The sequence below is a fragment of the Atheta coriaria genome, unplaced genomic scaffold (assembly GCF_025399875.1).
Source record: "Atheta coriaria isolate IRGN ID8LTWV9N9 unplaced genomic scaffold, Caltech_Dcor_3.1 hic_scaffold_5_pilon, whole genome shotgun sequence".
Taxonomy (NCBI): domain Eukaryota; kingdom Metazoa; phylum Arthropoda; class Insecta; order Coleoptera; family Staphylinidae; genus Dalotia; species Dalotia coriaria.
The window spans coordinates 9272065-9294805 of record NW_027045447.1 but is presented as its reverse complement, the minus strand read 5'-3'; the positions used below and the strand labels follow the sequence as shown (position 1 = coordinate 9294805).

Genomic DNA, 22741 nt, shown 5'->3' with positions numbered 1-22741 from the left:
CGCGAACGTGTATGCACGGTAACGACTCGACGCACGGCGGACGCAACACAGTGTTGCGGCGCTCGGTTAGCCCATGATGCCTCCTGACGACCGCTATGATTAAACATGGCTGCCCGGCCGCGCGACTACGATTCGTCCGTAAACCGCGCGCGAACGCACCGCGCGCATTTGTTTACGACCGCGCGCACTCACTCCGTTGCCCGGCCGACGTTACGCCGATTTTGCCGATGACCGCACGTGAAGCACACAACGCGCCGCGAACCTGGTTTTAATCCCGGCACGATAACGCGATTGGAAAAATTTTCTTATTTTGACAACACAAACAGTTCAAAGCGGTCTGGTGAGCGCAGTTGAGCGCGCCTCCATTGCAGAGCGAGTCAATTTTGGTTTCATTGTGCGCCGCGCCATCTGCGCTTCGGCAACCCTCACTACACTGCGCCATCTACCTATACAAAGTACAACAAAATAATCAATTTTAATATTACACTATATGCAACACAGTCCATCTTAAAATAAGATCTGCAACCAATGCTACACCCTCACGAGCTTAATTAAGCTGCGCAACACAGCGCAAATATCAAAAACACGTGTTTCTTCTGCTAATCACCGCCTTCCATCCCGAGAAAAAGTTAAGTAAAAATGGTTTACAAACGCAAAAAGATGCATTATGGTGATACTCACCTGAAGCGACGCTGGCGCACCAGTAATCGCACTAAAGACTTGGATGAGGTACGTTCGCACAATCACAATATTTGCACCTTCAAATTTTCTTGTTCCAGATCAATGCCGACTTACAACCAGAAAAGATCGACACACTTCTGAACCAGGACGTGGATCTTGACAAACCCGGCTCAGCCCAGCACTACTGTGTGCATTGCGCGCGGTACTTCATTGATGATCACGCTCTTCAAGATCATTTTCGTACCAAGGTTCATAAGCGTCGCATGAAAGCATTAGAAATTGAACCATACACAATAGAAGATTCCGAACGAGCTGCAGGCCAAGGCTCGTATAAAGCTCCGGTAAAACGTAAGATTGAAACCCAAACTGCTGTCACATCAGAATCAGCAGATGCAAAGAAATTAAAAATTGATGAACAATAAATAACAACAGACAGAATGAACATGTTACTCAAGGGTGTGCCACCTATTTTTAAAACTTTAATTAAAACTAAACTAAACCCTAGCATTAATGTCATAAGGAAAGCAAGTTCTGCTTTGTATATAACAGGTGACAAAGCACATAATAATTTTGCTGTGCTCACGCCACACATTGATATCGTTGAACGTTTCGAAAATAGAGATATACTTGAAGACAACATAAAATCCAGAGGGAAATATGTTGATCTTGAAGGTATTTGTAACCGGTGGGCATTTTATCAAGATTTGATGGAAAAAAGAGTAATTCTGGAAGTTACAAAAGCAGAAATTGCTAAACAAATTTCCAAACATATGAAAGATGAGAAGCCTGATGAAGAAGCTATCACACACTTAAAAACACAGATGACAATTGTAAAAGATGAATATTCTACGTTGCGCACATTTCTATATGGCGTTGAAGAATCGGCTGCTCTTAAAGCACTTTCTTTGCCTAATATTATTCACGAGCGCACAAAAACTGAACCAGTTTTAATTTATGAACATTTAACTAAACCCGAAAAAAGAGCTGAAGATATTCCATCACATATTGCCATCGGGACGAAAGAAAACCTGCTGGAAATCCATGATAACACATTTGCCTTCTTGACTAACGATGCGGCTTTGTTTGAAATCGCGGCGTTGAATTATTTTCATGAGAAGTTGACTCAAAGTGGCCTTATTCAATTTTCTAATACAGATTTTGCTAAGAGTATCATAATTGAAGGTTGTGGATCGGATTTCGAGAAGAATGATATCATCACACTTGAAGATGGCGGTGATCATATAATCAATAAATTGCATTTAACTGGCGGTGCTAGTCACTATGCGTTTATGGCACATTTTACCAAATATTTGGTACCAGCGAATCAATTTCCACTGAATTACTTTGCAATCGGACGAAAATATCAACAGACAATCAAAGATGATGAAGCTAGTTTGTTCAATATGGTACAGCAGAGTGCTATAGAGATATTTTCGGCTTGTAAAACATCAGAGGAATTGAATCATTCATTGGATTCAATTGTTAAAAGTATTCAAGAGATTTACAAAGGTTTCGGATGTCATTTTCGGTTGAGTTATGTCAAAGCAAGTGCACTCAAAGATTATGAAAGTTTAAGGGTTGCGATTGAGATGTTTTCGAATAACTACAATGATTACGTTGAGGTTGGAAGTATTTCCGTGGTCGATGAATATTTAAGTAAGCGATTGTTGTTTACCTACAACGAAAACAAGGAAAAACGGTTTGCTAAAGTCATTGTTGGTAATATTTTAAATGTTCAAAAGGTACTGGCGTGTATTCTGGAGAATAACTATCAGAATGGACAGCTTGGAAGTATTATTAATGATACTTTGAAGCCTTATATCCCTTGATTTGTATGTCACATGCAACGTTGTGTGAAAATAGTTGTAAACCATGTTGTAGTTGACTTTGAAGACTTTGTTATGGAATAAATAGTTTGTCATAAAAAATATTTATCTAAAATGCAGTATATATGATAAAGTTAATAGTCGAGAGCACAAAACAGAGCGACTCCTCTCTGAATCCAATGTTTTTCGGGTTTATCAGTTGGTATTTCACAAGCGATGACATAGTTTGTGGAATGGCCGGTAGTCGACAGAACTCCGGCTCTTTTCAATGTTTTATATACGGGGCATTCATAAACGCCCGTTGGTTTCTTGTGATTTTCTTCTGGTACCATTAAAATAGGTACCATTTCTACCAAAAATGTAAAAAGTTAGAATATCTAAGAATAAGTACCTCAATTTTTACCTGTATACAACTCTTTCGGTTTTGATTCACTTAATTCACTGAAGAATGGATCCCATCGACATCCCTCTAGAAACAGCCCAAAAATAGCGCAACCATCTTTAGGTTTAGTCATTGGATTTGATTTGAGAATTTGAAAGCCAAATCCAATTGTATCAATAGACACTACATACTTTCTTGCAAAATTTTGTAAAGTTCCCGTTAGAAACGCCTGGGGAAAGTAAAAACCTGAAATCCAGAAGGAAAATGGTATTCCTCTCCGGACCCATTGATTTAAGAACTCCACACGTTTATTAAGGTCCTCTACCCATGCACCTAAGGGTTTTAAAGAGGGATATGCTTTGCCTGCCCAAATATCAGGCACTATGTTGGTGAATAGTGAGATTGCCATTTTCTCTAAAGCTTCTGACATGACAACCAAACCTTTCAAAGCTTTCAAAAGGTCTTTTAAAGATGTACTTATAACATTCAGTAATCTATTGTATCGGATTGCCTCTTGGACAATGACAGTATTCAAAGATTCTTCATATAATACAGGATAAGTTTCTAGGATGGCAGCTACATCAAACATTTCAGGTACTTGGGATAAAATTGTGTTTGCCATGTTTGCGGTTTGTTCCTCTTGATTGGTTGCAGTTGCTCCGACTTCTTTCGGCTGTAGAGTTAAAAGAGTGGCTAATGTACCGTATGCTGTTGCTTGAGCACACGTGATATCAGCATTATCATGCAAACCAAACAAAGAAGGATCATCGTTCAAAGGGAATGTCTTCAAATAATCCATGTAGTCTAATAATGTTGTATCACCAGGTAGCTGATGATAATATTTACCATCATCAAACACATAGCTATCATTTAGAACTTCAGGTTTGTAGTAATCTGCTAGAATGTTCATGAGACATCTTCTATCCCAGTCATCTGTTACACGGCCGCCATAATTAATATGCCCGGCTGTGTATGTCAAAACTTTGAACGGCACCTCTGAATATTCCAATAAGAACATGTACAATTGTGAGATGGAAATTTTTAAATCGCCATCGGTGAATTCATAAGCAATGTTGAATCCTAACGGGCCAAATTTACGTCGTTCTAATAAACATCCATGGAAAACACACAAAGAGAAAAACAGCCACTTAAAGGTATTCACTTTAGGATGCTCTGAATGGAAAAAGTCAGCTAAATCAGTGAGTTGATTGTTGTATGCTCGTAACATGTTAGCTTTCAATCCCCTAGGAGGCTCAACAGTCATTTTGCTGCCATTTTGTAATATGGCCACCGGAAAGTGTGGCGATGGAGTGGAAGTTAACCAAATGCGGAATTCTTTGTGGGCTGCTTCTGGTTCTATTTCATCTACGACGCGTTCCAAGCGAGGCATAAAGCTTGGTGCTAAATGACAATTCTATAAAAACACAACGACGTTAAATATTAAGGTGATAAGATATTTACAAGTAAGCTTACTTGGAAAAATACCCAGTTACCGATCTCAACGCCCTCTTTAATCAAGCGTTCAGCAAGAGGCCCTTGACCTTGCCCCAAAGAAATAGCAAAAGTTCTCTTTGTCATTTTCATTTTATCAGCAAATTTAAACAAATCATACGCAGGATCAGTACCAGTGGATAAAACAAATATAAGGGGAACGGTCGGTGCGGATTCTTTATACATTGCGGATAAATCACTCGTTATAGGCTCAATAAATTGTTGACCCATTTTTTCAATCAAGAAATCCTGCATTGCATTAGTAATCTTATCAGGTCGGAGTGATTTGATGATGATTAGCTTCCTAAACAAGTTCATTTCATCTGCCAGTTCTTCCGGAAGTGGTTCCCTGTGTGTAACAACAAGTTTTAGTATTATTTTTGAGGCTGACGAGGTTATTGAGGTTATTACCTGTGAGGTTGAGGTGATTCAAAAATTGTCTTGTAAGTATCCTCGTACTGTCCAAACGTCTTAACAAATTGTTGGAAGTTTGGTAGTTCTAACAATGACAGAATCTCCTTCCACGCTTTTTCTGTCAACCAACGTTTACATGGATTAGGCATGTCTGATTTGGGCGACGCACCAGCCAAAAACATCATCCACTCTTGCGGATCAATCTGATTCTCGTTCATCATAATCCTCACACATAACAAAAATGCAAAAAGAAGTTTGTCTTTTGCAAATAAACTTCGGCACACATTTGCGTATAGATTATACGTAAAATAATCGTTAATAATTTGCACACGTTCGTTTAAATTCTCCGTCTTTTCTGTCTCCGCCATGCTATTAATAAACGTATTGATGAACCACTCGAGGGAGTATTGATACATTGGATCAACATTGGATAGATCCGCAACACAAAAGAATAGAATCTGCCCGCGGTTAGCTACAGGCACGTATTGCATTCGAGTGTTATCGATGTCAATTTGGGTAATTTCAGCTGCTTCAACTTTGCTCTTAATATCTTCAGATTTGATCTTAGAAGCTTCTAGAGTAGTGATAAAGTCTATATCGTCTAGGGGGGAACCTTCAGAGGAGGAGAGTTTCATTAAGATGCGGTCTTCTATTTCTTTTAGTTCTTGCTTCATCTGGGCGCTGCCGATAACAATTTGACTGCGTTGTTCTTCCAAATCAGGACGTTCTTGCATTACTACAAGTGCCAGTAATTGATCTTGCAAACCCCTTTCAAAACAATTTAATTAAATCAGTGATAATTATTTAAAAAGTTTAAAAAAACTTACGTTGGAACAACTGTAAAGTTAATCAATTGAACTTTGATAGAAACTTCTGGAGTATAATGTGGATTAGTCAACTTTGTTGTGATATACAACTGGAAGTCATCATTATAAGGAACAATTGAATCTCCCAGTTTCAACATCCATTGCCCGCCTTGTTTGAAAAGAGATTTATACAAAACAGGATCTAATGAAGGATCCAACTCGGTTCCAACATTTTCAATTAAAACTGGTTTACCAAATCTGATTGCCAATTCTAAAGTTCTGACTAGATCCTTATCGGCAAGTTTACAAATTGTCAAACCTCTTGGTTTCTCCTAATTAATAAAAAAACACATTAATATTATGTTCATTTAAATAGTATTTGTTTAAAAAATACCATATTTCTAATCCATTTATTAGCTTGACTTTGTGGATCAATAAACAGCGGCCATCTTGATGAACAAGACACCAACACAGCATTCTCCGTGCTTAAAGCATCCCTAGGCAACCCGTCAATCTGCCATGATCTAATTACAACTGGTTCACCAAGTATAGAAACCGGATCACACTTTTCCGAGTGTGGAACTTTCACAACCGTCAATAAATTCAACCATTTTTTAAATAAGTCTTTTCTATAGCTGTCTGTAAACGGTGTAAGGTAGGCAACCGCTCCGGAACAAATCAAAATGTCACCGGTGGCATTAACCGTATTTGCCTCAATGCTTGCAATTGTTTTAATCCATCTGACGCGTTCATCGGCTAAACCTGAAATTAATCTAACAGCGCGATTCATCCTCTCTTGACACATATTAATACTGGCTTCCTTTTCGGCTTTAAACTCCATCTTGCTTCTTAGTTTCTCATTGAGAACTTCTAACCCATCGAGGATTTCTTTCATTTGAGCGTTTGCTTTTGCAAGAGCTGCTTCGGTAATAGCCAATTCTTCATTTGCTTTCTTCAGCGCGGCCTTTTTAGGTGCAACTTGCAGATTAACAAAATAATATTTATACATTGCGTGAACCCACATACAGAGTGATGTGCAAGCTTTCGACACTTTGATAATTTTAGCTGGTAAAAAGTTAGGATCATTCACGTATTTAGCAAGTTTTTGTATCATTTCCTCCGTGATACTATCCTTGTCAAAGTTCATTAGTGACGTAAGAAACGCACCAGGATCTGATAGCATTGCGCGCCCTGGTTCCCAATAATCCAACAATTTCTCACCGGGTTTTAGCCCTGGGACCTTGTTCGGTTTCACCCTTTGACAATGCAGATACTCTCGATGACAAAAATCACACCAACAGGTGGTCGCTTCATGGCCCTGACCTCAGTAATATCATTTTTATTCAAAGCCTGTAGACTTCTTTCAGCTGCAAGTAAAGCAGGCATAGCTTCCTCTAAATCTCTCGCTGCATCATCTGCAATCGATTGAGTCTCCATAGCTTTCTTCGTTGCTTCTTCCTCTTCTTTCTCAACAATCACACGTGTCTCCTCGGCGACTTTTGTATCTGCTGCAATTTTCGTAATCATTACTTCTGCATCAGCAGCGGCAATCTCCAAAGCAGGTTTCATTAATTTTAACTGCAACTGTAAGTCTTTCACCTCCTCTGAGGTAGATTGTAGTTTATGTAATCCAGTTTTAAGTCGGCCGATGCCTTCGGTGAGACCGCCTTTCTTTCGCTTCATCAGATTGGTATAGCTGGAGAGGAGCTGCAGGTAGGAGGTGGGTGTGACGTAGTTGTGACGCGATAATTCCGCAAGAAACTGCTCACTGGCGGTGACGACGCTGGCGTGCATAAACTGACACACTTGCACAATTCCTCTCAACACCAAGTCGGATACTTGAAGTTCAGGAATATCGAGCAGATATTGTTTCGCCACGGACTTAAAATAAATTATTTATTAACAAGCTTGCGGATATTGCGCAAATTGATATTATTACTTGTAAAGCGGTGTTGGGCCAAGGTGAAAACCAATCGATTGTGCAGCAATTAACAAGCGCAGGGAATTGTCGTAAACGCGCTCGGAATATTTCACCAATTGGGCTGGAAATCATTAAAATAATTCGATTATGTTCCGGGTATGGATTAGATTGCAGATAAAAGTTTGTGTTTGTTTATGTTTTATTTTAAAGCTGTTTGGATTGAACGAGTTAAGCTGAGAAAAAGGATATTGTTACCAGGCGAGCATAACTTGCTGTAGCTGGTTGCGTATATTGTAAAGGAGCTGGAGTTAAGCCAACGCTCACGCACTCCGATTGTTTGTACTAAACGAAAACTCAACTCGTTACTTAACTCGCTTGCTTACTAAACGGAATTGACAGTTACCTTTTTTATGATGAACTTTAACGAACTTAACAGAAAGTTAACTTAATTTTCAATGTTGTTAAACGCTTGTTTCCACCAGGAGCGCATGAGATGCATTGGATGTACTGGTGGGTACGACTCAGTGCAGTTGGAAACTTTTTCCACGTTACCTACGGCTGTCTGCTGACTCCCCAATAGAAAAACATAAAATGCCAACATAAATTGCCAACTTGCAAGCGTTTACAGTGTCGGGTGTGCGCAGTATACGACGATGGGCGTTAACTTAAAGTAACAACTGATAGATTTTTTTGTAGTTATTATTTATTTATTAATATGCGCCGAGGCGCGCAAAAGGGCGTTCGTTGTGCGCGTATTAATAGCGCTTTTGGTCGGTAAAATAGATTTGAATATTAGGAGATCAGAAACACGTCAAGAAACTTTAAAACTTTTGTTTTGCGCGTTTCTCAGTCACTCGCGCATGAGTATACTGTGCGCGTCACATTTACTACACGAACCGGTACGAACACAAACGAAAACATTTAAACTCACTTCGCGCGCACGTTTAAAGTAACTCCCCAGTTATTCTCAACTCCGTTATGTTCTCCTGGTGGGAGCAACACGTTTAGAAGCCCAAAAGAGACATCGTCACATTGTATACCTATACGATTTTTTTAGTTTGTTTTATTTCGTTTCCCACTACTTCTCTACTTCTCACTCCATCACTACCATCACTACCACTCCACCTCGAAAGTAAACTCCGGCGTCCGTTTACCAGCTCGCTGTGCTGCGAGCCTGGTCGAAAATTTATAATTTGCCAATGTAAATTTAAATGTCATTCTACTAACGTGCCGGCTTATGGCGGCAAGTGCCCATTGTGCCTTGATTCAAGGCAAGTACGGCTATTCCAACGCATTTGCGCAATGTTATTAAACTTATTCGAAAAGATGTCGACCGAAAATTGCGCTTAAATTTGCGAAGATGACGTGTGTTCGCGGGATTTCGGCAGGACCTCGAATCGCTCGACATATTTTTCGTGCGTCACTTTTTTTTAAACCGTTATCTGGATGAATAAATAAGTAACGCTAATGATGAATGAAACCCACAACTCATACTTACACATAAAGTGACCATGAGCTATTATTTATTATTACTTTATGTGGCTAAGTGTGTGTCTGTGTGTGTGTTTGAGACATCAATGTAATAAAAACACGGAAGTTGTTAAACATTTGAACTTCTCAGCGTTTTTACGTCCGATGACCGCCATTTTAAAATCAATAAAACTTCTACATTTACTTACCTCATAGAAATAACAGTATGCAAATTCATCCGTACTTGTTTTTGATAAATAGCAAACAGATTACTCTTGGTTGCAACAATACCCAATTCGGTTAAGATTCCTTTCATTCCTTGATATATTTTATCCATATCCTCAGGCGGATAGCAATTTGGCACGTCACCCGAATTCAAAATATTGTTCAAGTCCTCCAAAAATAAATCATTCTTGATCTGTGTGTCAGAGAACAAGAAAACTGTTTCGCGTTTTTGAAGACCAGACTTAAGCATCAAGTTTTTGACGTCTTCGCGCCATTCCGTCACGCCATATGCTTTCGACAATTCGATTTGGAAGCAAGAGAATTCAGAAATGTGAGAGGAAAGACGTGTTAAACTTTGGCGACCTAAATAAACAGTTTTTGTTTATTTTTAAAGTTTGATTGGTGAAGTTAAATTTTACCTGATCCACCCATGCCTAATAAAAGTGCATTGCCCATTGGTTGTCGAATTATACGACAAATTCGGCAGACATGTTGAATTGCATCCATGAATAAAACTAATTTCATTGGTGATGTTGTTTGGGTGTTATAATCGTTAAGGAAGTTGTTCAAAACGTTTGCAAGCTAAAATAACAAATATATTAATAAATGATTAAATGTTGAATATTTTGAGGCTTAAAATTACTTGTTGTTGGTTGGTAATCTGTACATAAGGACGCAGATCGGATTGATCCATAAAGTCGCCATAAAACAAAACATCACTTCCTAGACAATCCTCAACAGTATATTTAAACTCGACAATTTTATTCTCCAAGAGATCGTCAAACCAATGTCGATCCTCATCGTTTACTAAACGATCTTGGTATACACGACAGTTTTCATGATACCAGAGTCTTATTATTTCTTCAACAGACTAATAAATAAAACTATAGATTAAATATTTATTAAATAAGCAGACCGTTTTACCTGTATTGTTTCAGGATCAAACATCAACATTCCTTGAAAAATCTTACTCAAATCTCGCAAATTAAATGTGTAATGAGTCTTTGCAGGAGTCGGCAGTAATTCCTCGCAAATTGTGCGGTAAACTTTAAGTGAAGCTGTTAAAATAGGTTGGAAAAAGTCAGGGAATTCTGTACGGTTTATCCAGAATCCAAAAATTTTCCCAAAAATCTCCTTCTTCACCGCATCTTCAAACTCCAAGAAAGTGAGATAATGAAAATGTCGTAGAAGACGCGGGGTAATTGGATTTCTACCGCCACCAGGTGGACCCATAGCGGCGGCAAAATTTACATCGATAATCTGTCGGAAGTCGCCAATGTTTTTGCGATCATACCATCCAGAAAAGTCCATCCACTGGCGGATGAGTTCAATTGGTGGCTGCGCACCGTACACTTCTAATGCAGGCATGTTAAAGTCGTCAATGAAAAATACTTGTCTTTTGAGTACAGGTGGACCGTAGACACCTTTGCGTCGACGATCAAGTTTTGAATCAATCAAATCCTAAAAATATGAACATTATGCGGAAAATTAAGAATTGTATAAAGAAAATTGAAACCTGAGTTTGATTTGATGAAGTCCTCGCTGAAAAGTTGATGAAATCACAGATAAATTTTTTGTGCATGTTTTGCGATAGTTTTCGTATGATTGTTAATGTTTTTCCGGTGCCGGTTGGGCCTACACATAAAACGTTCTTTTCGTTGAGCAGAATCATACCAATAAGTTCAGAGTTTCGAACATTGTCAATTGTAGGTATTTCAATATCTAAAAATTAAGTTTATTGTTTGATTAGAAGTAGTTAATTAAGTTATTTTTATAAGCGCTTAATACCTGAGTATTTCATATCAACTGTTATCTTAAACTCTTCATTTTCTTCCATCCAATGATGCCAAGATGGCGGCTTGGCATTGCCATCAACTGTAGCATCCGTAAAACCGCCATCATGCAATCTAAAAGAAAACAAAACAAAATTTCCAAATTTGAGTTTAAATAGGTTTAAAAAACTTTACTTGTAATCGTAAACTAATCCCTGTTCAGGAAATAGTGGTTTGTGTTTATGCTCCACCATTCTCTGTCGCAACCAATCATTAAACTTGATCCGTCCTTCATTGTCACACGTGCAGCCTATACTCCACACCAACGAAAACATTACCCATGGTACCATCAACTCAGCTAAACCCAAAAATAGAATAAACTCAAAAACATATAATATATATATAATAAAATTTGTATCTTACGCATGAGTTTCAAAAACTGCGGTGCCGGAGGTGGTCGATTATCCTTCCCGGTCAACGGAGTCATCCGATAGTCCATCATATGTAAGAAAGTGGTAACCATCGCTGAATCTATCGAAGTCAGAATTTCCCGGAGACTTGTCCGTACAAAATCCAACGCAGGATATAAATAAGTATTGATTAAATCACGCAACACATCCGTGAAGTCGACAGCCAACTGTGGAATGCGTTTCAACCAGCAATTGACATACGGCTCAAGCCCAAGAACACCAGGTTCCAGAAACACCATCCCGCATCTGCTTACAGTAGCCGGAGAAGCAACTGCCAAGTCAGCCACTTCAAAAATCATAGTTTGAGTATCGCGGAGTTTAATAATTTCACCACTGCTGAGACACAGTTTTTTATTGTCATCCAGCACGGAATTCATGTTTTCAATCCATACAGCATCCACAGGACCATCAAAGATGTACCAACATTTGTCATCAGTTGTAGAAGCAACTCCAATACGAACAAGGGATGGCAGAATACCATCAGTCCTATTAATCATGGTAAAATTACAAAATTTGTTTTATGGATATGTAGCATTTACCATTCATGTGTTTGAAGATCAAATTCTCCGTATAGTTGACCCATTGTAATAGATTTCGGATTGAGGACGAAGGAAAACACTTTACAAAATGGCAACCCAGCTGGTGTAATTTTTCCTTTTTCCGATAACATCGTCATTGCTTTTTTCAATATTTCATAACACTAGAAATAAGTTAAAAGTATTATTATATTATACTTAAAGAAATATCAAAGTTTAGATTATGTTTAACTTTGCTTGGCTATGAATACATTCAGTATTGACACAGAAATAGTATAAAAGCACGCTGCGTCCGTAGACCACCCCTTAGTCTGATTCAATACAGATCGGAGTAAGAAACTCACTTTATAAACGTGACAACCGTAAAACACAAAAAATACAAAATGGACACAAATTATACAACTCCAGTCATAGACAGCCTCAACGTGTATGTTACACCATTCATCATAGTTTTTGGTCTTCCTGGAAACCTCCTTACCGCTTTGATTTTCTTCCGAACTGATTTAAAGAAACATTCATCAAGTTTTTACCTTGGAAGCTTAGCAATTGCCGATGCTTGCTACCTCATCATTCTACTAACATCAGTACTGGAATTCCACTCGCAGATTGCCATCTACAACGCTGACAATGTTGTTTGTCAGTTGGTGAATTACGCGGGCAGCGTTTTCAGCAACTGGAGCGTCTGGTTGATTGTGGCGTTTACCAGCGAACGATACATTGCCTTGGCGTATCCTTTACATCGTCCTGTGTTGTGTACGGTGAGCAAAGCAAGAATCATTACGTTCTGTTTATTTTTCGCGGCGTGCGTGGCAAATTTACACATCATTTGGGTGAGCGGCGTGGACGTGCAAGGATGGTGTACGGTGAGACAGGAGTTGATTAAATTCAGCCAAGTTGTGAATTATTTCGATACGCTGTTAACGTCTATTTTGCCAACAATCACAATTATGGTTTTGAATACGTTGATTGGGAGAATTGTTAGTCGATATAGGGAGAATTTCTTTGCGCATCAAATGGATGATGAGAGTGTTAGTGTTTCGACGAGAAGTTTTGAAAATAGGGTAATTATATTCAGAAAATCAATGTTATAAAGTTATAATAAGTATATTTTTATAGAGTGAACGTCAAAGTCGTAGAATTGGAAGTGGAGTATCACATCAAAGTGATAATAAACGGACTGGTAAGCTTTTATAAAAATTATGAAGCATAAAATTTATCAAAGATAAATATTGTTTAGCATTTCGTGAGAAGAGAACAATGATGGCTCATTCACAATGCAGCATTACAAAGTTGATTCTTTTAACGTCAACAGCATTTTTAGTTTTGAACATACCAAGGTAATTTAAATTTTATTTAGATTCTCGGTGATTTTCAATAATTAAAATCTTTCTATTTTGTTGATTATTCTAGTTATATCATAAGATTAGTAATGTTCACTTACTATTCTTTGGAACTTGATTACCCGCTGGAATTAATTTATGCTCAGCGCATCGTCAACGTTCTCTATCAAGCCAATTTTAGTGTTAATTTCCTACTGTACGCAATGTGCGGCACAACATTTCGGAAAGCACTTAAAGCATTTCTTTGTCAAAACGTCAATATCATCAAAAAATGTCTGCGAATATCAACGCAATAAATGCGAATCACTCGTAAAATTATATCGTCTAGCTAATAAATTGAAAGAGAGCATAAAATGAGAATGATCTTCAACAAACACGTGGAAATTGCAGACCGCGCCTTGTAGTTTGCACTTTTACGACGCAAATACATTTATGTAAATGTGTAGATCTTGAACTTGATGATAGAAAATGCTTGAGCACCCTTGAGGTGGCATTTTGCTATTGACCTTATAATCAACTTTTTTACTGTTACATTCCTAGTTACACTCAAACAATTGCGAGGCAAGCAACGGCTAAAAATAGTGCATCTGTAGAAATGCACTTGGAATTAATTCAGATGCTTGTAGAATCGAGAGATAAACTTATGACGCAGGTTGCTTGGAGATAAAAATGGAAATTACAGACGAGAATAGACACACGCAAGAGGATTAATTGATTCAACAGTGTTACAGACGTAAATTTTGCATTGACACAAATATAAACTTAATTCAACTTTACACTTAAACATAAGTGACATGAAATAATATTTTAAGCAACTTACACAAGTTTTGCCTGATCCAGTAGGTCCAACCAACATCAAACCATGTCGCACGACTGTTGTTTCATATAATTGTATTACTTTCTTGACATAGTCTACAAAGATAAACAAAAAGGTAAATATTAAAAAGCTTACCAAATAAAAATTTAAAATATCACCGTTGACGTCTTCTAAACCACTTTCAATCAAACAAGTACGAATACTCGTTTCTAAAGCACCATAATCAACAGCTTCCTCAACCATTTTTGGAAACAAATCGGATACTATACCATTAAATAGTTTTAAATCATCTTTTAAAAACTTTGGCACATTTACATCTCGTATAGCCCTCAAAACAATCTGTCGTTCATCCATCTCCGGTTTCTCACGTTTTAAATTACCCGCAACTGCAATAACAGTCTTCACCGCTCTCATTCCGAAATCATAATGATCTTGAGTACTCAACTGCTCGGAACTTAGCTTAAAAGTCGTCGTAATCTTATTTGCCAAAGGTTTTGCATTACCAAAACCAAACGAGAATAAAGATATTTCTGCAATCAGTGTATAATTTGGCACCATCATAGCCACAGGTCTAAACAAAGCCTTTAAATTATCAGGAAGTTCTGTCCTTCCAGCATAACCAGGGTTCATTGTAATAAATACTGCTGCAGTGTCCTTTAAGGCAATTTCACAGCCTTCAAATAAGAAGCGATCAAGTCGTGCTTGTTGAGCCTTTTGAATCGTCATGATCTGTTGAGCAATTACTGACAAGACTTCTATGTCAATACGATTGAATTCATCAAAGCACGCCCATGCTCCTGAACTTGCTAAACCCTTAAAGAACTTGCCCATGTAGATAAAATCTAATTGATCTGAACAGTTGAAGACAACGCATTGAATCGCCATTGCCTTAGCGAGATCTTTAGTGGTTTCGGTTTTACCAGTTCCAGCGGGTCCGGCTGGGGCCCCGCCGAATTTTAAGTGCAGGGCACCAGTGAGTGTGAGGTAACAACGATCTGTCAATGGGGTAATTACAAGTCGACCGGAATTGCCTAGATATTCGTAACCATATGGAAATTCAGCGTTTACCGCACGTACTTTCATTTCACCCTCAACCCAGTAATATCTGTAATAAATATATTTTGTTTTAATATATTAACAAATATTTTGGTTAAAATTACCTCAATTGGCTAATCCAATCAAAATCATTAACATTGGCTACTTCGTTATCTACCAATGTTTGAGTGACATCTCGTGCGTGAACCTCAATCACAATCAAAGCTGACAAAACTTCTCTTTGAAGAAAAGTCAAACCACCTTTTACCAAACTCCTTAGAGAATCCAACTAAACAAAAATAACATTAGCAAAATAACAATTTTTGATTATTTTGATGATCCACTTACATTTGCTAAAACAAGTTGGAAGAACCTTTTCAAAGAATTTGTATTGATACCGTGCTCAACACCAGTTGTCCAATATGTCTGACAACCGGCAATGACCACCTGACCAGGCCATTCTAAAACCCATTCTTTTCTATCTGTGTTTGAGATAGTCTTTAATGAAGCTCCCAGAATAGACCGCACGGTATCTTTCATAATCTTCTCGACTTGCAACAACCAAAACTCAACATTTCCAGTTGGATACATAGTGGTTACCAAGTCAACGCATTCTCCTTCACCGGAGAACATTTGAGTGATTTTCAAATCTGCCTCGAAATTTAACTTGGCAATATTCTCGAAACATTTTCTAAGATGCGGTTGCACCGCCAGTGGATTTCTAGCCTGTGATAGAATCTCCAATAACTCGTCATCGCTGAGGAAGTATAATCTTGGAAACACGCTCCGCTTCATCTCCAGATATTCAGCTAAGCCCTTCTGGACTACTTCCAAAATATGATTAGCATCTTTCAAGGACTCCAAAAGTTTCTTGTCTGCACAAAAGTCGATGATTTTTGGTTTCTGGTAAGCTGCCCGCATAATCCTCTTCCAGGTCCTTTCCATGGATAAATATTTCTTGGTTTCAAGAGGTAGCTGTTTACTGATGTCATCACTACTGAAAATAGGTTCCAAATACATCCACTGCCGTTGCACATCAATCCATTCTTCGATTACATCATAAGTAACTTTCAAAGCTGCTTCCCAATTTTCAATGCGTTCCGAGAGTGCTGCTTTGAATGGACTGAAAGACAACTGCTGTGCCAACACAATGTGGTCATCCAACATCTGTTGAATATCATCGGAAACTTTCATTATAAATGTTCCAGTTTGTTTATACAGAGTCAGCTCAAGCATGCAATCATCCCATTCACTCTCCATTTTGTCCAGGGCCTGCTCAATTGAGAATTCTTTCGTTGCATATTCCGAAATGCGTACAATATTATCTGCGACTTTTGCAATGCCGTATTCGAGGCATTGTTTGAATGTAATTGCCGGTCCCCATGGAATATTTAAACCAGTATCTTTGAAGAACTGCTCCCAATGACGGTCTCGCATACCAGGATTACGCAAACTCTGTATTATGGGTATCAAAGGTTTGAACAGTTCAATTTGATCTTTGATATTTGCAGCAACAGCTTGAACTTTTGGGAAATCAGAGAAGATCCGAATTGATTTCACCATTGTTTTATACATGTCCGAAACCAGGACATCGATACCTTCTCCATCAATTTGAGAGAGTGGATTATCCATCCATATTTCATACCAGGATAACCAATCTTTAAAAAGCAAAATTAGTGTTACTAAATCTAATTATAGATAAAACAGTACCTGCGGCAGTTGTCCACATGTTTTTATAAGGTTCAAACTCTTTGATCAACTTGGTTAAAGCTTCGAATGGTACAACTGGTGATAGGTAAAGTTTTTGACGAGAGTTTAGTAGTTGCCCTTGTTCTTGTGCTTCTTTTATTTGCCTCCACACTCTTCTCATCTCAATTGCAATATCAGCACATTTGGACGCGTCACTATATTGGTACATTCCGGAAACTTGCACAATTAGCGCCTCGATCTTTTCCTGTAAATTCGCCTCATCCTGAATCTGTATCTTCATAAATTTCTCAGTCTCTTCAATTAGCACTTCGTTTGTGTCATCGATATAGCGCGTTATTTTGTTAGGCCACCCAATGGCGTCCCACTTTTGATCAAAGTCCTCCTGCGGTAAATTATACCAAAAGAGATCGAGAATTTCATACTCTAAATTGAGGCGTTTTGTGGTTTCGTCCAATTGACGCACTGTCATTGGAATTGTTTCAATCCAGTCACGCATATCATAAATCGATTCGATTGAGATTGGTTTTTCAGCTAATTTTGTTTGAATTAGTTTGTATTCTTCAATTACCTGAAGAAGAATGTTTAAATTTTTTACGTTAATTTTTTTGTTGAATTATATTTATACCTCAGCAAATAACGCTTTCATTCTCTCAGCAAACTGGTCCAGTAGTTTCTTGATAACATCTAGTCGTTTAGCAATCAATAACTGTTTAACGTTATCAGTGTTGACGAAAAACGGTCCAATTATAATTGAAGCTGGAATTGTAGCTTCTAGGTTTTCTTTCATGCGTACATGATAATTAACTTCTTCTTTTACTTCAGGTGCTGAATGATTTTCGTCTTTATATTGTCTGCAAAACATTATAAAGTATAAAAATATTTTACACTTCAATAGCTCTTACTGAAGATAATTCACAATGTTCATATTCCAGAAATCTAAATAAATTTCATATCTCTTCGCATATGCTTTTAATGGAATAATAGATTTCCGATAACCATAAAGAAAATTATCTCGTAATAAACAGATATTTTCGTCGAGCAGCCCCACCGATGTAAGGTACAAATCATTTGCAAATCTAAGTTTTATCAGCACGTTTGGATGGATTTGTTTGATGGAATGTGTGCTAACAATCGCCTGATCGTATAGCTTTAACAAAGTTTTTTCATAAACGTCTGGATCTGTCGAATAATAGGCCGAAACTTCGGATAATCTTAAAACAAGCGTAAAAATTGGTGGAACTCGAGGAAGGAAAGGAGTATTTATCAAATCAATAGTCCATTCGAAATCTTCCGTTATGTCATTGCAAATATTGCATGGAGTTGCAAGAAGCGTCGAATATTGGTGAACAGAGTTTTCAATAATCACACGCAAAGCGTACTATGAAACAAATTAAATTATTAAAACTAAATCTTATTATAATTTAGTTGATTTTAATTATACCTGCATGCGATATTTGACACACTCGAACAACCTGCTCAACTTGGCAATATCATAAATTTGATGTACTCCCTCGTTGATATCAAACCATCCCTTTCCACAGTCGCTGATGCACATTCGTAGGTTGAAGGCAGTGGTATCAATCCAAGTGTACTTTAAATATTTCATCACCTGTGCGGTGAATTTATTCTGGATTGTTTCAAATTCATCCAGGGTGACCAGTTTACCGTAGCTCATGGTGAATAGTGTCATTTGCTCGACTTTGAGGCACTCGGCAATGACCTGCTGCATTGCACAAAGAGAGTTTGGAAGAACATAGATTGTATACCAAGCAAAATATTTGCTTTTTTCCTCGAAATGCTCAATGATTGCATCTACACGACCTTTATCAGGGATTTTCTCTTCCACAATCGGAGGTACAACAATAAATTTGTATTGATCCGGAGTGTTGGTTACACTCCAACGAAATTCTAACTCACCGAGCGTTCGTTTGTGGTTTAATTGAATTTCTTCGACTAACTAAAAATATAATTAGGTATTAAGTGATTTTAAATTGTATTTATGTACTTTACCTCATCTACGCTAAGATTCATAATGTTTTTATGTACTTTTCCTACAATTGCAAGCGATTTCATCTTTTTTATCCACGCGGGTGGAATTTCATAAATTCCTGTTAAGACTTGTGAATCCAAAACATACTGCCACCTTAAAAGATAAAAATTTATTAGAATCAAGTGAATTTATAGTTTTTATTAATACCTTATCATTTTTTCTGCATCATTTCGAAGATTAACAGAAGCTTTTATCCGTTTTGCACTCCTCATGGGTTCTTCAGCTCCAAATAGAATGTATATCTCCGGCAAATACATCGTTCTTTTAAACCCATCCAAAGTGAGAATCCTATATCTTTTAGTAGTGTCATCCCATGATAAAACAGCAACATTGATCCAATCATAAAGAAGATTTAACCGATCTGCGAGAGGAATTAATTCTGGCTGAGGTACAGGGATAAACGCAATAGCTGGGACTGGATGCGCAATTCCATCTATAAGACCATGATCCAGCCAACCTTGAGGTGACCTAGTAGACATTTCAATTAAAATTTGTTAAGTTAATAAATTTTAATACACCAACTTTGAACTATATTCTTCATCATCAAACCATTCCAGGGGCAACCAGTGTATCATTGTGTACAATCCAAATTTAACACGGGTCCACTCACGATCCAATACGTCAACTGGTAAAATTTCTTCTGGTGTTATATTCATGTCTTTGAGACATTCAGACCAGTTTTGAGTTTCGTACAATCGTCGTTTTTGTTCAATAGCGACACTTCGCGGAACCTTATAAGGTTCCATGTTGTATTGAAGTTGGACTTTTGGTTTGAAAACATCCACGGGAAAACTCTGTAACATGCAGGTGTTAAGCATTGAACGTGGTAAGTAAAAATTTGATGTGATGTGATATACAATAGTTTTTTCTTCTTCAAAGCACATCCATCGTTCGGCAGGTGCCAGAATCTTGTGGATAAAATCAGGCTTCCATTTTCGAATGGTTGGCGAATGACGAAAGGTGGCTACTTCCCAGATAAATGCCGGTTTGCGATCACCAGCTTTCGCCTTCTCAGTCATTGAAAGATCTAAGTCTGTGGCTAATTCCGAGTAGAATCCTCGATCGTAAATCGGCCCTTTGCCAATCTCCTCAGGCACTGTGCGCGGCTTCATTGAAAATTGGCTTTTGCTCATGTCCATGCGACTATTCTGAATGCGGCTTAGCCTGCTTCGGAGCAGACTAGTATCAGAAGCACGCGTTGTGTCAGTACTTTTGTATCGCATGGTGAAACTCTTGCGCGACATTCTTGAGTAAATTCTGTGTATACAACGAATCAAGAAATGAATATATTTGCATGTGTCAATAAAATATAAATGGATATATGACACGTGCCATTAGTGTTGATTATGATTTTGTTATTTTAGAAGTGATGCCGCTAAAAAATGTCGGAAAAATGAGTAGGCTAAAGTGTTCACATTATTTTATACTTTCGCCGTAGTAAAAAAATTGGTTTTCGCTGTTAGTTTATTAACTATGTTAGTCACTGTTTTAATCAAATAATATCTGCCTAGTTGTCGATGATATGCATGATTAAATAACTGATAAGATACGCAATTTAATAACTATTAAGTGTAATATTTTTAAATGAATTTCGTAGTACACAATTTTCTGTTGCTGCTATCGTTGCAATGCCGAACAAAAGCGATATCACTCAATTGAAACAAAAGGTTAAGGAAGTTCAGAGACAAGCTCGCAAAGAAAAGGAAGCGCAGAAAAGGGAACGCGCACGGCAAATTAAACAAGTGAAGCTGCAGGCCCAAAAAGCTCGTAAGGCAAAAGCTAAACAAGTAAAGCAACTAAAGGAGAAGGCTCGGAAGGAGAAAATTAAACAACGGAAGGAGGACCGTACCAGGCGAGCTATGGAGAATAAGCTACTGAAAGAATTAACCAAATTGCGCAAGGTCCATATGGGGTAGAATGGAAATTCTACACAATATATCTAACTTCCTTCTACTTTGAATAAATCAATTTATGGTTTGAGACTAACAATTTGTATTTATTATTTTATTTATATGTCACAACAATCTCACATATTTTTTTGTAAGTATCCCAGCATTTCCATTATAATTTTACGGAGGATTAACTCGGATTACTCAGCATCTAAGTGGTGTTTCGTTCTTATTTTCCTATTTTTTCTTGTATTTTTTAAACTGACGATGGATTTTCAACAATAAAAGACGAGTGTGTGCGTGTGGGTGTGCGGCTTGCGCGATACGCGTATTGTGCGTCCTGCGCGCACGCGATTTTGGGCATCCTGCGCGCACTCGTTGTTGACAGTTGGTGTTCAAGTTAAGTCGGGATATCATCTATGGTTTTGTGAAATTTGCCGAAGTGTGGTAAAGAGTGCTTGATGTTATTCTACAAATTCAAATAAGGAACTAAATCATTACGATCCTTATGATTTGTTTAATTTCTGGACAATGTTTACAGTTTGTAGTTATATTGGATTGACTTAAGGCGGCGTGCTGCCTGGATGACTTCAAGCAAGGTCACTCTCAGATCCTCCTGTGGTTGACACTGCTGAGCATGTTTATATTTCATCTCGTTATTGTCCTGGCTAAATAACATCCGCGTATGGACAGGTATACGGAGTGCCGAACAACTTTTTAGACTGTCAGAAGACCGCCCGGAATCCCTATCGTCAGGGGGACCGGACAAGGCGTTTGAAAGAAGAAAATGACGAAAATTTGGTGGTGTTCCTGTAGAAGTTATACGTCTAATGTAGGGTATGAAACACAAACACAACAAAATCATTCCTCTGATAATCGCTGTTCTATTTTGATATATTATTTTAGATAAATTGGTTAATGGTATTGAGCTAATAATTGCCATTCCTGAAACAGGGATTTGATGTGAAGTGGGAAGTGAGTAATCCAAGTTGCCACTGCTGGATATTTTTGACCAGTCTAGACAGTCATAGGTAAGGTTGCACTTGGTTGCACCTGGTTGCACCCCTTATTGGGGAGGGTGGAAAATTTACTGATCTGCATAACCACAGTAACCAGATCAGTTGTTAGCACGTACACAGGGCAAAATTTGATACGAACACGTACTTTCAGATATGTGCTCCTACGACCATAATGGTGGACGCACGGAAGAGCTACCAGAACATCAGCGTGCAGAATGGCGGGACCTAAGGGAGCACCTCCAGGGGTTGGCCTCGTTTTTGGTAATAAAGAGATAGAAACAAGGTTTTCTAATACGGAAGAACCGACTGCACTGGACCCCAACAAGCGCACAAAAGACATCTCGAGAAAAACATCGACTTACCCATGTTTCATGACTAATAGCATTGCGCAGCGATTCCAGCACTGAATACTCGTACTATTGTCAAAATATTTCATTCCATTTCTGAAATATTGTATCAATTTCCAAAAAAATGTCAATTTTAAATTATTAATTAGTATATTTATTCTAAATTAATATTTGAAATGGAATGAAAATGCTCAAAAAGTATCATGTGCAGCATTGTATTATGTGTCAATACGCAATGAAAACTCACTTAGTAACGAGCACTCAACTGTCTCATGATGGCCGCTACAGCAAGGCACTTTTACTCACAAACCGTAAAAGTAGCTTTAGCCCCATTTTTGTAATTCCATAGTGAAAAGAGTTGAGCTTCCTTGTGGAAAAGAACACTCCTGTATTATAGGCGCTAAATATTTACTCTGTACTATGTTATCTCAACAATCAAATTGTAATTTTGTAAAAAACGCGCCGTGGAAAGCGGGTTACAAATTGTATATTGTAAGCGTAGCTTTTAATTTTTCTATATATTATGTCAATTAAAAGACT

The 22741-nt window shown here is 37.9% G+C and overlaps 4 protein-coding genes and 1 long non-coding RNA gene across 5 annotated transcripts; 4 read left to right on the top strand and 1 right to left on the bottom strand.

Annotated features, from left to right (window-relative positions):
• Positions 1-390: 390 nt before the first annotated feature.
• Positions 391-1119, top strand: LOC135792856 (zinc finger protein 593 homolog). Its single transcript, XM_065303628.1, has 2 exons — positions 391-729; positions 780-1119. Exons 1-2 carry the CDS (start codon positions 640-642, stop codon positions 1101-1103), a joined length of 414 nt encoding a protein of 137 aa, XP_065159700.1. The 5' UTR covers positions 391-639; the 3' UTR covers positions 1104-1119.
• On the top strand, positions 1119-2920 carry Slimp (Seryl-tRNA synthetase-like insect mitochondrial protein). The gene has a single exon (XM_065303626.1). The coding sequence runs from the start codon at positions 1119-1121 to the stop codon at positions 2508-2510; it is 1392 nt and encodes a 463-aa protein (XP_065159698.1). The 3' UTR covers positions 2511-2920.
• LOC135792851 (dynein axonemal heavy chain 1-like) lies at positions 2604-20241 on the bottom strand. Its single transcript, XM_065303618.1, is given in 29 exon segments — positions 2604-2856; positions 2911-4303; positions 4363-4729; positions 4792-5562; positions 5622-5932; positions 5995-6857; positions 6860-7481; positions 7540-7642; positions 9201-9579; positions 9636-9798; positions 9860-10087; positions 10141-10677; positions 10733-10938; positions 11005-11123; positions 11184-11346; positions 11412-11944; positions 11998-12158; positions 14155-14246; positions 14310-15256; positions 15312-15475; positions 15535-16844; positions 16897-17464; positions 17522-17747; positions 17799-18274; positions 18338-18853; positions 18907-19039; positions 19094-19414; positions 19469-19740; positions 19804-20241. Coding segments are annotated over 29 exon segments (12546 nt in total). The 5' UTR covers positions 20191-20241; the 3' UTR covers positions 2604-2641.
• On the top strand, positions 12315-14308 carry LOC135792855 (thyrotropin-releasing hormone receptor-like). Its single transcript, XM_065303627.1, has 4 exons — positions 12315-13055; positions 13111-13174; positions 13232-13331; positions 13405-14308. Exons 1-4 carry the CDS (start codon positions 12378-12380, stop codon positions 13628-13630), a joined length of 1068 nt encoding a protein of 355 aa, XP_065159699.1. The 5' UTR covers positions 12315-12377; the 3' UTR covers positions 13631-14308.
• A 296-nt stretch (positions 20242-20537) lies between the features above and the next one.
• On the top strand, positions 20538-22311 carry LOC135791839 (uncharacterized). The gene is made up of 3 exons (XR_010548142.1): positions 20538-21672; positions 21742-21866; positions 22006-22311. It is a non-coding gene; the product is annotated as an uncharacterized lncRNA (long non-coding RNA).
• Positions 22312-22741: the final 430 nt, after the last annotated feature.